The following is a 14,831-nucleotide window of genomic DNA, read 5'->3' on the forward strand; positions in this document are numbered from 1 at the left end:
CACCAAGCAGTGGTACTGACCCTCTGACCTGCTCGCAGGGGCCACGCTGTTGGAAATGACTGACATGGCAAATGTGAGCACAGATGTATCAGCTAAAGGTAAATTTCAAAACTTTCTAAAAATGACCACAGCAGTGCTTTCTCATCTGGGGGCCCCATCAGAGGCTGCAAGGAGGTCCAGGGAGTCCCTGAAGACTGAGAGGAACAGCATCTTCTTTATCTCTTTTCCCAGCACCTAGGCCAGGACCAGCACTCGCTTTGCAGTTACCACGATGCTTAGTGGACAAACGGATGGCAGACCCGCTAGCAAATGCCAATGCGTGGATGGCCCCAGCGACCCAACCCCCCTTGCAGCAGATGCAACACTGTAGCAACCGGATGTGCACCTGTCAATCATGCCCCAACCTTCCTGGGAATGAAATCTGGTGGCCAGAGCTGCACCATGGCTAGTTGCACAAGCTGTAAAGGGCGGTGGGAACCCCCTGTGCTTTCCATTTTAGTAGTTTAAGTGGGTTTAAGCAGAGTCTGTGAGCCCTGCCTCTTCTGGGAGCCTCAGTTCCCGTCCTTGTCCTTCCTCGTCCTGACATGAAGGCACGTCCTCCAGGAGGGAACAGTTGGGCAGGGAGCTCTAGCCTTTCCCTCAAGCCCTCCCTGGCCCCTTCCCACCCTGGCCTCTGTCTGGGCAGCCTGCCCGCGGCATGCTGGTGCTCTTCCCCAGTTCTGGTCCCACCCGGTCCAGGGAGGGACACTGGGTGCTGGAGGGCACCCTGCAGCTGGGCGTGCTCGGGGCTGCTTGCACCCTCCTCCCACAGCTGTGCTTCATCAGGCGCCCTTCCTCTCTGCGCCTAGGTGTCACACACCCCATGAGGCCAGAGACGCTGCTCGGCCTTTGGCTGGTGTCCAGTTTGTCCTCGTCCAGCCAAGCAGCGCTGCCCTACCCTGGACCCATGGCTCCTGGCAGTGTAGCCGTGGACTACAGAGTGGCTGATGTGCCCGCGTGAGTCTCTGGTGGCCCTGCACGGACAGGGACCAACACAGTCTTTCACTCCCACCACACTGCCCAGCATGTGGTTGCTATCAACAAATTTGGAACGAATGGCTGACTAGAAATTTCTGATTGTCTTTAATGTTTTTAATGTAAAATATACAATTACTCAAATTAGGGTTTCGTCGAGTAGACAAAAATCTTTTAAAACACGGACGGCACAAAACACAGGGAGGATCCCTGGGGCAGAAAGACAGAGCTACTCTCCATGGCTGAAGCCCAGGAGCTCCCGGCCAGTGCTGGGCCTTGGCCTGGGCACCTCGGCCTTGGCACCTCGGCCTCTCAGCAGGCGACCCTCCTGGAGACCACTGTGCGCACTGGAGGACGCTCCGTAGCACCTACCCTTGTCCCCCTGGCTGCGGCCTACCAGCTGCCATTGCCAAGTGTCTCCAGACATGGCCACACTTTGCCATGAGGATAAAACTGCCGGCTGAGAAGCAGGGACTGGTGCGTGGTGGGTCGTGGGTGGAGGTGGCTGGGGCTTCTGCTGCCGCCTGGCACCTGCAAAGCCAGACTCCTCACGTTAGCGAGGCACCGTCCGGCTTTTCTCCCAAGGCTCATGGGGACACAAATCCCTACGCCAAAGGCAAAACCACTTGCCACTAAATGAGAGCTCTGATTGCCACCGATTTCTTAAAGCACTCTCGGAAGGTTCTGCTTCAAATATTCATGGAGTCCCTGGAATGGCCCCGGAGAATGAGTGGCTCTATGACATTCATAACTCCAGCGGTGATTTATTGAACTGGGAACTGCTGCAAATGCTTTGTCTGAGCTCTCGGTGGAAAGCCAGGATCCGCGCGGGGCTCAGGAGCTCGGAGGGCGGCAGGAGGCTGTGGGCTTGGGGGACGGGAGGGGGCTCTCCACCTGGTTCCATAGTGACCACTGCTGGCCCCCGTCCAGGATCCAGGATGGGCTCCAAGGGCAGGGGCAGCTGGAGGCAAGAGCACAGTGAAATGGTCTCTGCGCTTGGTGTTTATGACAGTCCCTCAGACCCTGCATTTCATCCAAGGAAGAGGTGACAGACGACAAGCCCTCACTGAGCACTTCTGCACCTGCTCGAGGTCCCTCCTCATCAGCTCACCTTCTATCATCCTCAGTCATAGGCTGTCACACATGCCATCCAGCAGGTACCCAGCAGTGCAACTGCTGGTGGCCCTCCTGAGTGGACATCCACTATAAGCTTCCTGTTCCCAGGGACGAGAGGAAACGGGCAGTCCACGTGCTGCAGGCAGCTCCTCCAGGGCCCCCAAACCTGCCACCACAGTTGCTCCCACGGAACGCTCCCAACAGGCTATCACCAGGCCCCGTGCCCCGTGGAAATGGGCCCAGTTTAGACCTGGAGCTCCCTGTCTTAGAGCGTGGGACTGAGTGCCTGCCTCCACCCAGGCCCTCTCAGGAGAACTCCCTCTGGCCTCCGCCAGCCGCTATGGCAGCTGGTGGCCTGGCCAGGCAGCAAGTGCCCCTGGCGCCTTCCCCTTCCGTCCAGGTGTGGGACGTGTCTGCACCTCCCCGGCCAGGCCCTAGGACGGAGCAAAGCCCTGGGCCGCAGCCAGCAGGGAGCAGGGCAGCTTGCTTGCTCGGCGCCACCTGCCTCATTGACAGCAGAGGAGGCCGGCAGCAGAGGAGCGGTGGGCTCTGCCTCGCCAGGTGCACCCACCGTGGGCACAAGCCTGCTGCAGCACCGGAGGGAAGGTGGCACACGGGCAAGACGGGGCACCCAGGAGGGCGGGGGCCGCGCCTGGGGGAGCCAGGAGGCTGAGCGAGCAGGAAGGAGGAGCAGGTCCACCCGCCCTTCGGCAGGAGCCGACCCAGCGATGCCCACAGGAGCCCACGCGCTCTAGGAGTCTGCGCTGCACCTGGTCGTGGTGACGGTGGCTTACATCACTGATACTGCCACCTTTGTAGGGAAGGAGGAGCACAGTGCTTCCTGCAGCTCCGTTGGCTGTGCCCGGGGCCGTGACCGAGCTCTTGGGGCTTGCCAGGCAGCACGGTCACTCACTACATGCTGCTTCGTTTGAGCTACACCAAAGATAAAGGTAAAAACACAAGGAAGGCTTATTACCCGACACGCAGAGGAAGAAGAGGCCCAGAGAGGCTAAGTGGTTTGCCCAAGGCTACACAGCTAAGGAAGCTGAGCCAAGACTCAAACCCAGACCACATGGCTCTGAAGCTGTGTTATTCCCCACTGCCGTCTGAAGCTGGATATGGCGACAGGTCCCGAGGGTGAAGGGACCAGGCTGTGTGGCCTACAGAGGAAGGCATGTCCTCACTGGCTGCTGGCCTTCCAGCCTGTGGCTGCATTTGCCTGTGTTCTTAGCTCTCCCACCTCTGCTTCTTTTCCCATAAGCTCAGCTACGTAATAACATGACTGTGACCTGTGACAAATTTAGCTGCTGCCCTTCAAAACTCCACGACCTGCTTTTCCTTGTAGGCCACCAATCCCCTGGGCCATCAGTAAGTCGTTTCTTCTCACCCGGGAGGCCCTTCCCCAGCCCAGCCCGACCTGTGGCCCACAGTCTGTTCCCAGCTGTGACAATTGAACACAGCCCAACACATGTCCCTGGGGACAGGCGAGGTGCCCAGGACCTTCCAGAGAAAGAGCCAGCCTGCACCTGCCAGGACTGCCCCTCATGGGTGACCGGAGGCCTCTGAGGACCAGGTGCCCTGCAAACTTGGGAAGGAAACCCTGAAAGTGGCCCTGTCATCTTACTCCCAAGAAACTGAGGTCCCCGTGCCCTGGACAGGGTTCCAGCACGCGGTGTCCATCCAGGGCTGTGGTGCTGAAGAGGGTCCCAGAACAGCGGAGGGGGCCCTGGAGGCCCGAGGCCGTGCCCGCTCCGGCGCGCTGTCCCTCCGCCTTGAGCGTCTAGCTGTGGGTTCTGCCCCGTGTCAGTGGGAATGAGCTCTTTCCCACCCTGAGCTCCAGGGTAGCCTTGAGCCAGGCACCTGGTGGCCGCTCACCTCCTCTGTGCCTCCCGGTCAGGGAATTTTGGACGGAGCCTGCCCTAAGTGGACTAGAAACCTAGACACGATGTAACAACTCATGGCTTCCAGATGAGCTGGGAGCCACCCAGGCTGTGAGGATGTGAGGCGCTGTTCAGAGCCAGCGGGGCTCAGGGCCACCCTCCCCTCGGGCTGCCGCAGAGCAGATGAGGCTGACTGAGGCTCCCAGCAGAACTCGGGGCCCTCCCGGCTTTCGTGCCCAGGAACGTGAGTGAAGGGGACGTGGGCCAGAGACCCGGGACTGGGGCGCATCTTGGAATCGGTCTGGTGTGAGGAGCTGAGTGCCGGGCGCGCCCGGTCAAGCGGAGGGAAGTCCCCGTGGGTGCGACACTGTCAGGTGGACCTGGGCGGGCTCCAGGCGCCCACGCGTGTGTCCAGCACACGTCAGGCAGTAACAAGGCCAGCCAGGAGCAGCGCACACCTGTGATCCCAGTGGCTCTGGAGCCTGAGGCAGGAGGACCCCAAGTTCTAGACCGGCCTCAGCAAGTCAGCGAGGCCGTCTCTAAATAAAATATAAAAAGGTGCTGGGGAGGTGGCTCAGTGGTCGAGTACCCCTGGTTCAATTCCCAGTACCCACCCTCCTCAAAGAAAAGCCTAAGGCGTAGAGCACATGATTTGATCCAAGCCAAACATTTGAACATAGACAATAGAAAGAGGCTGGGACGGGAAGCCAGGGGCCCTTGGGTGTGGCTTAGGTTCTATTTCCTGACCTGGCCGTGGCTTTATAGAACGTAACACTGGATGATTGATAATCGCACTTTGATAACTGCACGATACTTTCAACAAAAAACAAAATTACAACAGTAGGTGACCGTTGCCCTCTTACCTTTTGAGAATCCAGCGGAGTAGTCTGTGCTGGCCACTCGGGAACAGGCCAGGACTCTGAGCACAAGGAGCTTCGGAGGACACCGTCTATTTCAGAACTCAGCAGATGTTCCCGAACTGGAAGGGAATATTCTCGGTCAAGCCTCAGCCGAGGGATCTGCTCCAAAATCCACAGTCTCTTCCTTCCTTCTCTCCCTGACCCTGGCCATTCCAGGTCCCCACTGCCCTCAACAGAGGCCCCACAAAAGCCCTTGGACTCCAAGTGCCACGACCCCACGAGACTGCCCTGGTCGGGTGCCGCCTACCTCCCCTGCTGGCTGCAGCCTCCACTGCAGCGCCCACCTTGCCAACTACCCGCAGGCAGGCATGGCAGCCCTCCCGACACCGTGCATGGAAACGTATCCATCTGTCTAGAGCATTTCCTTCCTCGAGAGATGAGGAAGCTGAGCCCAGAGGATGGGGTGGGGGCGCAGGGAAAGTTCGAGTTAGAGGCTGAGCTGGGACCAGCAAGAACCAGTACCTCTCCAACTATGAACATGGGTACCAACCCAGGAGGCTGGGAAAGAAAGCCAAGGCACAGAGGGCAGCCCTCTGCCATTGACTTGGCCTGAGAAGGGGCCTTCCTCTTTTTAAATTTTTTCTTCCTCTTATGTGCCTACACTCTGCTATGTAGGGCACCAAAGGGGAAGATCGGAGTATCCTCCTTTTGAAGATAGGAGTCTGCAACTCAGAGAGGTTAATTAACTCAACCAAGATCACACAGCTGGCAAGAATGGAATCCAGTAATATGAACCACTACACGAACAGATCTCAAGTGAGTTTAGACTTCAAGGTAACAAACACCATCTGCACTCACCTGCTAGAACACAACCCTAAACAAATCTGTAAGCTCCACCTCGCTCCATACTACTGATGAGCCCTGCCCCATCCCCACGTTGTTAGCAAGCACCACTTAAGGCTCAGGGAAATTTTGTCTGTTCAGGAAACTTTTAATTTCTTTTAAATAGAAAAAAACAACAGAAAGTCACTCATGCTGAGCAGCCACTGTTGATACTGCAGTTGACCCGCCAGCCAGGCTGCCAATCACAAGCGGGCGTGTGCCGTACCCCTGTGATTACAGAAGGCTCTGGTTCCCCATCGCTTCGGTGTAGAATATCGAAGCCCCCACGCCCAGCCCCGCCCATCAGCACCTGTAGTGACGGAGGTGAGCTCACCGAGGATGTGGAGTTAAGCATGCTGGGGCACCTCCTTTTGTCCCCGCGGATGAACCCACGTGGGTTCACGGCTCCTCGAGCTTCTCACACACACAATTGTGCCCTTGGATGAATTCCCGGGGCCAAGGAGAGAAGCCACACTCAAGATGGAAGCCCAGGGTGAGGCTTTGAGCCTCTTCCAATGTTTCCTCTGTGTTCTTAAGTTGTGTGAAGAGGTGGGGCGACGCGTCCCAGGAAGAGGGAGAGCGTGGGCCTCACCCTTTTAACAGTGTGAACTTGACAGTGGACAGGCCCTCGCCCACTCGTCAGACGGTCCTGCCGGCTGGGATTTTTTCTGAACACACAGACTTTTTCTCACTGAAAAGTGCACTGACCTCTGGCAGCTGCCATCTCCTGGGAGCCAACATGCAGGCCGTGGCTTGTCTGGAAGAAAAGACACCCGAGTGGTGATTCTGGCACAGGACAGAAAGCCCTGCTCAGGAGCCCGAAGCCAGGACTCACAGGCGACTCCCCGACCCTACACAGCGTCCATGGTGGCATGAGCTCTGCCAGGGTGCTGGAGGAAGTGGTGGGGACCTCCCTCCCTGCCCCTAGGACGTGCTCACAAGGACACAATTCCATCTACTTCATTTTTTAAATCTCTAAATGGAGCTGGTAACAAATGCGTTTAAGAATCTGCTGTTAAAATAACTTTTTCAAACATGAGGAAGCCTCGGACTTCAATATCTCCACCTGCTCCACACAGCCACAGTGTCCCCGGGTCTGCAAGAGGCAGGAACCATGGTCACTCAGCGGGTCGGCCCAGTCAGTGCAAGGAAAGCAACTGCAGGATCCTCGGGGGTTCCGGACCAGCAGCCAGACCTGCTTCCGTCTCCGCTCCAACACCTCGAGAGCCCCTGCTGGAGCCCGCGCTCTCTGGTGAACTGTGTGAGCGTCAAGCCCTGATCTGCCACGGTCCCTCCAGAGAGCTCAGGCTGTGAGGGGTCCTCCATCGTCCCAGCCTCCACTCTCCTCTTCCAGATGAGGTTCCAGTTCTGAGGCCACGGGTAGGTCTCCCTGACTGTACCCAGAAGGAACAAGGTGTTTCCAGGAGGCGGAGGGAGCAGGGCCTGGTCGCCCGCACCTTGGCCGGGTCCAGGTGGTCCCATGGAGAGCACAGCCAGGGTCCCGGCCTCCCCAGGACAGCAAAACTTTGGTTTGGCTTGAAGGTCACTGGGTGCCTGTGACAGGTGCTGGGCTGGGCGTTTGACGTGGGTCTCACTCAAACCTCAGAAGCCCTGGTGAGGACAGTGACCTCTACCTGCCTAAGAGGACAGGGGCTCACAGAGCTGAGGGAAGCACAAGGTCCAGGGAGGGCAGTTCTGCAGGATCAGGGCGTGTTTGCTCTGCTGGAGGGAAGACAGCAAGCCACACACCCAGGAGCACCGGGGGCAGCTCGTCAGGGCCTCTGCTGGAGCCTTCTGTCTGTCCTGCCAGCTCCAAGCCGGAGTCTGGGCAAGGTCGTGTAGGCAGGAGAAGGGACAGCTGCCACGTCAGCCAGCGCCTCTCCCAGGTGAGCCCTGCAGCTCTTCTCACCTCCTTTGGCACCCAGGCTGCCACCTCCCAGGTCACCGAGGGGACAACACAAGCAGGGTGGCATATTTGGCATGTGAATGCCCACAACTTGAGTCTAAGTGAAAGCCAGGAAAATGGATTCCCTGGGGCTGGGCTGCGGGGAGGAGGGAGAGGAAAGGACCCGAGGAGCTGCCCCGAGTGCTGCCCACTCAGGGTGGATGTGGAGGATGGCCAGGGACGGAAGAGCAGAGGAAACCTGCTGTCCCCTTGCCCCGCCTCCAGCTGAAGCCAGGGAGGTGGCAAGACCCCAGTGTTCGCAGGCCAGGGCTTGGAGGGGGAGCTGGCCAGCCGACCTCTTGGAATCAACCCCAGAAGAGCCCGAGCTGGAGAGGAGCCACGGAGCTGGAGGAAGCAGGCTGGGTGACGAGCAGCCTGGGATGCTGCTGACCAGAGACGCAGAGGGACAGCCGTCAGCAGAGGCCAGCACAGGTGGGCGGCCGCCACCCTGCGGTCATGTCTGGAAGGAGGGGCACGGGTGCCGGACCAGCTGAGGCTTGGGTTCCACCCCGCCCAAACCAGGGCAGGAGAAGGAAGGGGAGAGAAAGACTGCAGCCGTGGAGGCGGCCGCGCTCCAGGCCACACATCTCCGACAGCCCACCACCCCGCCAGGTGCGCTTGACACCGGGTTATTGTGAGCCTCCATCCCAACGGCAGGGGCCAGAGAACATGAGCCACCCAGGACTCTGAACATCCCAGGGCTCAGCCCCTCCTGGGATGCTTCTGGAAGGCCCCACCTCAGAGGTCCACATGGCCTCCAGACTTGGACCTGGGGGCAAGAGACACCCCTCTGCTCTGCACACCCCACTCCAGGCCCATTAGTGCCTCCCCAGGGGCAGGCAGCCCTCCCGGGCTCTCAGCCGAGCCCAAAGGCCTCCGTCGGGAACCCCATCTGTGTTCTCTGAAACAACTGTTCTGGCCCATAAAACAAGGTGCTCTGGAACCACTTCCTGTGCCTCTGTCCAGCCTGGATCCCTGGTGGTTGGAGCCAGGCACTGCGCCTGCCGGCCTGCTCCCCTGAGGGCCGTCAGCCTCGCCACACCCTCTGCTAGGTCTTCCCAAAGCCACTCCCACCGCCAAAGCCTCGAGCAGCTCCCCCTTAACTGAAGAACCAAGAGCAGATGTCCCTGCGCTGGCCAGGGCCATGGCCTCCCTCCTGTACAACCTCCCTCCTGTGCAACCTCCTTGCTTCCGGCCTCCACTGCAGGCCTCCTCTGAGGACCCTTCTGCAGCCAACCCGCAGTCAGTTCTGGCTTCTTAAACACATCGCAGTCCTTTTCTTTTTTAACTGCCTTATACCTGGACAGATGCGGCACACTGAAGACTGACCTTCCAGCCCCAGAAGGACTGCCCTCCAGCCCCAGACCTGCTGCCCAACTCCCCCAGTCCCACCCAGCAGCATCACCCCGCCCGCCCCGGGCAGCCATGAGCCCTGCGGACTCCCGCGGCCACGTTGCAGCCCCGCTCCGCCGCTGACCACGCGAAGGCCGAGCTAGGCAGCTGCCTGGGGGGCACGTCTTTGAGCAAGGCCGGTGCCCACTTGAGCCTTTTGAGAGGAATGACAATAGTGATGTCCTGGTGTGGCCAGCATGACAGCTAAGTGTCCTCTGCCAGGGTCACAGAGCTAGAGGTTCACGAACCCCAGGCCCCGGCCTCAGGGCAGCCTCTGCCAGCTGCCCATACAAGGACCAGCTGTGCTCTGTGGAGACCCATGCAAGACTTCAGGACAGTCACAGCAAGCAGGCTAGATGATCCCATTTTACAGATGAGAAAGCGAAGGCTCAAAGAAGTCAAGGCACACTCGTGAGCGGGCGCCCATCTGAACCCTGGCGTGTTTCCTTCCCAACGCTCGTCATGAGGTGCTGTTGCTCCTGCCCCATCTGTGTAGGTGTTGGCCTGCCTGGTCCCCACTTCTCCCCAGTGCCCCAGCACCGGGCCTGGCTCAGAGCAGTAGGCGCTTCGTAAGTGTGTGGCATGACACCCCAGAGCCAGGCTTTGGGTTTCCAGACCACGTGGGGGTGTCCACTGAGGGACAAGTCAGGAGAGCACCTGATGGATCAGGAAGGACCAGAACCTCCTTAGGCGAGGGACTGAGGCCGAGCTCAGTCAAGACTAGACAGGAAGCTGTGGCCAGAGCACCGGCATCATGGACATTGACAGTGGCCCCTCGAAGTCCACGCCCAGGCTGAGAGAAGGTGTGTCCAGGCCCAGGAATGAGCACATCAGGCCAGTGACACCAGGAACTCTCCCTGTCCTCATTCCAGGCTCCCACGTGACCTTCTGACTGTCAACAGTTATTGACTAGCAAATGAATAAACTAATTAATATCTTTGACTTTCTAGATAACTGGGTAGAGGAAGAGAATACGCAGACGCTTTTCATCCATGCGTATCGCCTGCAAAATACTTCAGCCGGCAATGAATACTGGCACGTCACAAAGAAATACAATAACCAAAAAATACTCGCCCTTCTGCTACAGTGGTGCCTCTCCTAGATAACGCACTAATGTCCTGATTCACTCCTCAGGACCTGCCGCTCAGTCCTGTCAGTCGGCCTGTCCATCTCCAGTGAACAGGGCCAGCCAGACTGAGGAGCGGCTTGTGGGAACAGGGCCATTGCTGCTACCAGCCCGCCTGGGGTCAGTCAGCGGGCTCCCCGGTGGCACCTGCTGCCCTCCACGCTTCCTGGAACTGTGCTTCAGTCCTATCTCCCTCAACACGGTTACTAGGCACCTACCGAGAACCAGGGACCACATCAGGCACTCCAAGATGGCACGCTCTGTCCTCATGCCTACTCCAGCCCTGAAGAGCTTGAAGCCCTCAGGCAGAGAAGAGCACTAGACACGGAGTCCAGGGCTCTGCACTCAAGCTCTGGCTCGGAACCAAGTCACCGAGGCCCTGGGCAGGCCTCGTGGCCTCGGGGTCGCCCTCTCCTGGCGGTGCAGTGGTTTAGCCCGGGGGACATCTAAAGACTGAAGGCTGAGAGGGTGAGGGAGGGATGGAGGAGAGGGCGCTGCTGGGTCAGGCTGGAGCGCGGGAGGAGCCTCTGCCGGCCCAGCAGCCAGGAGGCCCCACCCGCAGGGCTGGGGCAGGAGCAGCCAGGAGGCAGCTCCCGCTGTTTACTCAGGAGCTGCGTCCGCCCTCGCACCATCCGGAGCAGAACCTGTCTGAGGGGGTGTAGCTGGCTTGTCCCCAGGAACGGGGCCGTGCGTGTGCGTGGGCAGACCTGGCAGAGCACCCCTGGGCACCCGAGAGGCTGCTGTTCAGAGCCAGGCAGAGCCCTGGAAGTGCCTCCTGGGGGCTGCGTCAGTGAGGACTGGCGCCCCAGCCCCGCCAGTGACCTGCAGTGACTCCTGAACTTCCGGCCTCAGGCTTCTCTTCTGCTGACCTTCAGGACAGGAGCCCCTCCTTCATTTACCTCAGTATCTCACCACTCAGAAAACCCCCTGGGCAGCTTCTCTGTGCCAGGCACTAGAGAGACAGAGTGCTACAGAGTGACTCTCCCCCAACAGGGAGGAGCCAAGGAACTCTTCAGACAGCATGGGGACAATCCCCTACAAGTGCCACGTCACGCAAGTCACATGCAAGCCCCTCTGGAGGGGCTGGACGTGGCTAACTGTGGTCCTGAAGATTCAGGGCCGCTGCCTGGGCAAGGACACACGGGCTGTCCTTGCGGGACAGACAGGAGGCTGCTGATGGCCACGTTCCCTGCTGGGGCCGCAGAGCAAAGGCCCAAAGTCACCAGCAAAGCAGCCGGGTGGCGTGACATCACGGTGCTGGTGCTGAGCTACCATCCCTGCTTGTGTCTGTCCCCTGCACAGTGTCCTGGGTACTTCAAGGGTAAAGGACTGCCAGACGCACCTGACCACCATCCTGGAGCCCAGGCACTGACCCGGAGGAACAGCCAGGCCCAGGGAGGAAGGCAGAGGACGGGGATGGACAGGACTGGATGGGGCTGGACAGGGCTGGACAGGGATGGACGGAGCTGGATAGGGATGGATGGGGATGGATGGAGCTGGATAGGGATGGATGGGGATGAACAGGGATAAACAGGGATGGACAGGGATGGACAGGGCTAGAGGGGGATGGACAGGGCAGGACAGGCTGGAGAGGGAGGGACAGGACTGGACGGGGCTGGACAGGGCTGGACAGGGATGGACAGGGCTGGATAGGGATGGATGGGGATGAACAGGGATAAATAGGGATGGACAGGGATGGACAGGGATGGACAGGGATGGGCAGGGATGGGCAGGGCTGGATGGGGAGGGACACGGATGGACAGGGATGGATGGGGATGGACAGGGATGGACAGGGCTGAATGACACTGAACAGGACTGGACAGGGATGGACAGGGCTGGACGGGGAGGACAGGCCAGGACAGAGCCAGACAGGGAGAGGGCTGGATGGGGAGGGACAGGGCAGGACAGGGCTGGACGGGGCTGGATAGGGATGGATGGGGATGGATGGGGATGAACAGGGATAAACAGGGATGGACAGGGATGGATGGGGAGGACAGGGCTGGGCGGGGAAAGACAGGGCTGGACGGGGATGGATGGGGCTGGACAGGGATGGACAGGGCTGGATGGGGATGGGCAGGGCTGGATGGGGAGGGACAGGGCAGGACAGGGTTGGACAGGGTAGGACAGGGCTGGACGGGGATGGACAGGGCTGGATGGGGATAGACAGGATGGACAGGATGGACAGGGATGGATGGGGATGGACGGAGCTGGACAGGGATGGACAGGGATGGACAGGGCTAGGCGGGGAGGACAGGGCAGGACAGAGCCAGACAGGGAGGGAGAGGGCTGGACGGGGAGGGACAGGGCAGGACAGGGCTGGACGGGGAAGGACAGGGCTGTCTGTGGGAATGTACCTCCGGAAGTCCAGGGGTCAGGAAGGCAGCGGCGTACTCGGACAGCGCCTCGTCATGGACCATGTTCTGGGCCATCTCGGAGAGCAGGAGGTCGGTGGGCCCGTGTCTGCCCAGCTCCCGCAGCAGCCGGGTGATGAGGCGGTTCCTCTCTCGGCACTTATGGACCAGGGAGGCCAGCTTGGCCTGGAAGGAGGGAAGTGTGGGCAGAGCTCCCGCAGGGCTGCATAGACAAGCAGGGGCCCAGGTGGGCAGCGACCTGCTTTCATGGCCAGCTCTGCCTGGGCCCAGGGCAGTACCCCCTGCCGCACTTCCTCCACCCAGAAGCCGGCCCCAGGGCTCCCTGCTGCCCTCTGGTGGGGCCCAGGCTCAGGGGTGAAGAGCACGGACCTGGGCCCTATCGCTGAGGCCAGGGTCCTCTCCACAGCTGGACGTGCCCATCTGTGCCACAGGGCTGCTCAGGGCCCCAGACCTGCAGACACGGCACCCACTGAGCACATGTTCCTTAAGCACAAGGACCGTGGAGCTCGTTAAATCAGTGGCGTGTGACAAATGATGAACCCGAGGAGGGTGTGGCGGACTTGGTGTGACCGTTGCAGAGTACTTTCCACAAGTTCTCAACAGAAATCCTTGAGATTTCCATCTCACAGATGTGCCCGTGAAGCTCAGGTGGGACCTGGACTTCTGGGAGGGACATGACTCAGGGACCGTGGGGACTGCATTTCTGATTTAACAGTTGAAGAAATGGATGCCCACAGGGCAGTGGGCAGCAGGGGTCCTGGTGTCACCATGTTGCCCTGACGCCCAGGGCTCCTCCCTGTCCACCTGCCCAGAGATCTGAAGGGAAGAACAGACCCTTCCACCCCTTCCCACACCCAGGCCCAGACCCGAGGTGCCACCTTAGCCAGCTTCCACACCCAGCTAGCAGAGAACAGCCTCCAGGCCACAGAGCCGATTTTAGGAATTTGTCTCAAACGTCAATGTCAGGATGGGTGGGGACCCGCCAAGGAAAATGCACGTCAGTTTCACGTGCGACAAGCAGAGAGGCAGGAGGAAGAGAGACGGGGAAGCCGAGCACCGGGCCAGGACTTGAACAGCGAAGCCACCAGCAGAGGCGATTTGAACTGAGGCCCATGGCGTGTTCTCCCCCACGCCACCGCCTCAGCCTGGAGGGCAGGTCACAGTGTGCGGCACCTTCTGGGTCATGCCACCAGGCGGGACTCAAGCACGTGGGTAACTTGAGGTCCCCCGAAGGTGGCATGTGAGGAAATAGACTGGAAAACACTTTGAAACGCTACTTCCAAATGGCGACGTGGGCGACTTTGTCTGCTTGGCCCTTCGTTCTAGCACTTTTGGCCATGGAGATGGACGGTGCTCGTGATAGGGAGGCACGAGACGCTGTGGGAAGAGACGGATCGCGAGCGCTTACCTTCAGGGGGGCCGCCGCCACCCGGGCTTCACGCTGCTTTCTCTGGAGTTCTTCAAGCTGCAACAGAAGCGCTCTCGGTAACTCCGTGCCCCACTCCTGGCCACCCCGGTCTCCCAGGTGAGTGGGCTTGGACTGGCCCTTTGCTACCCCACCTTCTCTCCCTGCATGGGGCCTTTTCCGTCCCCGCTCGGCAGGAGCAGGACGGGGGCTGTGGCACTGCAGAAGACGCCCTGCTGGGCTGTGGCCGGGGCACACAGCCTGAGGCTGCTTCCATGGGTGGACGCCTGCAGCCGCAGAGATTTCCAGCCTGGCGTGCTCGGCCCGGCTCCAAATCCCAGCTCGGCCACTCACAGCGACCCTGTGCAAGTCCCTTTGCCTCTGTTTTCTCACCAACTGGGGGATGTCACTGTCCACCCATAGTGAGGACTGCAGTGAGGCCCTGTGGACCTGGCATCCCATGGGCACTCAGTGGGTGTCAGCTCTCACTGCCATTTAGGGCCAGCAAGGATGGACACAGACCCTCTGATACTGCTCCTGGAGAGGGGGAGTCAGGGCCCTTTCCTGAAACCTGTGCTGGCCTGGGGTGCTTGGCTCACAGCACAGCAGAAGTGACACCGGCTGGCCTTCCAGAGGATCAGAGTGTCCACTTTCAACTCTTTTCAGGGAAAGGCACAAGGAAAGACCCAAAACAGAGGGGAGAGGGGACAGGTAGTGCTGCCCTCCAGTCACCCTGCAGAAGTGCCAGGCACATGCGTATGGCGCCACCTTGGAACTTCCAGCCCAGCCCAGTGTCCAGAAAGTGACCACCAAGTGACCTCCACTCATGCCCAGGCGAG

General features: G+C 59.9%; 1 protein-coding gene across 1 annotated transcript in view; it reads right to left on the reverse strand.

The window, feature by feature from the left end:
• Positions 1 to 1,126: 1,126 nt before the first annotated feature.
• Positions 1,127 to 14,831, reverse strand: part of C10H4orf50 (chromosome 10 C4orf50 homolog) — a 44,709-nt gene continuing 31,004 nt past the window's right edge. The window contains exons 9-13 of the mRNA XM_047566602.1: positions 13,996 to 14,052; positions 12,570 to 12,752; positions 6,461 to 6,509; positions 4,874 to 4,989; positions 1,127 to 1,975 (exon numbers count right to left, since the gene is read on the reverse strand). Coding sequence (XP_047422558.1) covers positions 1,760 to 1,975; positions 4,874 to 4,989; positions 6,461 to 6,509; positions 12,570 to 12,752; positions 13,996 to 14,052 — 621 coding nt within the window. The 3' untranslated portion in view covers positions 1,127 to 1,759. The remainder of the gene's footprint in view (positions 1,976 to 4,873; positions 4,990 to 6,460; positions 6,510 to 12,569; positions 12,753 to 13,995; positions 14,053 to 14,831) is intronic.

The sequence above is a fragment of the Sciurus carolinensis genome, chromosome 10 (genome assembly GCF_902686445.1).
Source record: "Sciurus carolinensis chromosome 10, mSciCar1.2, whole genome shotgun sequence".
Classification (NCBI taxonomy): Eukaryota; Metazoa; Chordata; class Mammalia; order Rodentia; family Sciuridae; genus Sciurus; species Sciurus carolinensis.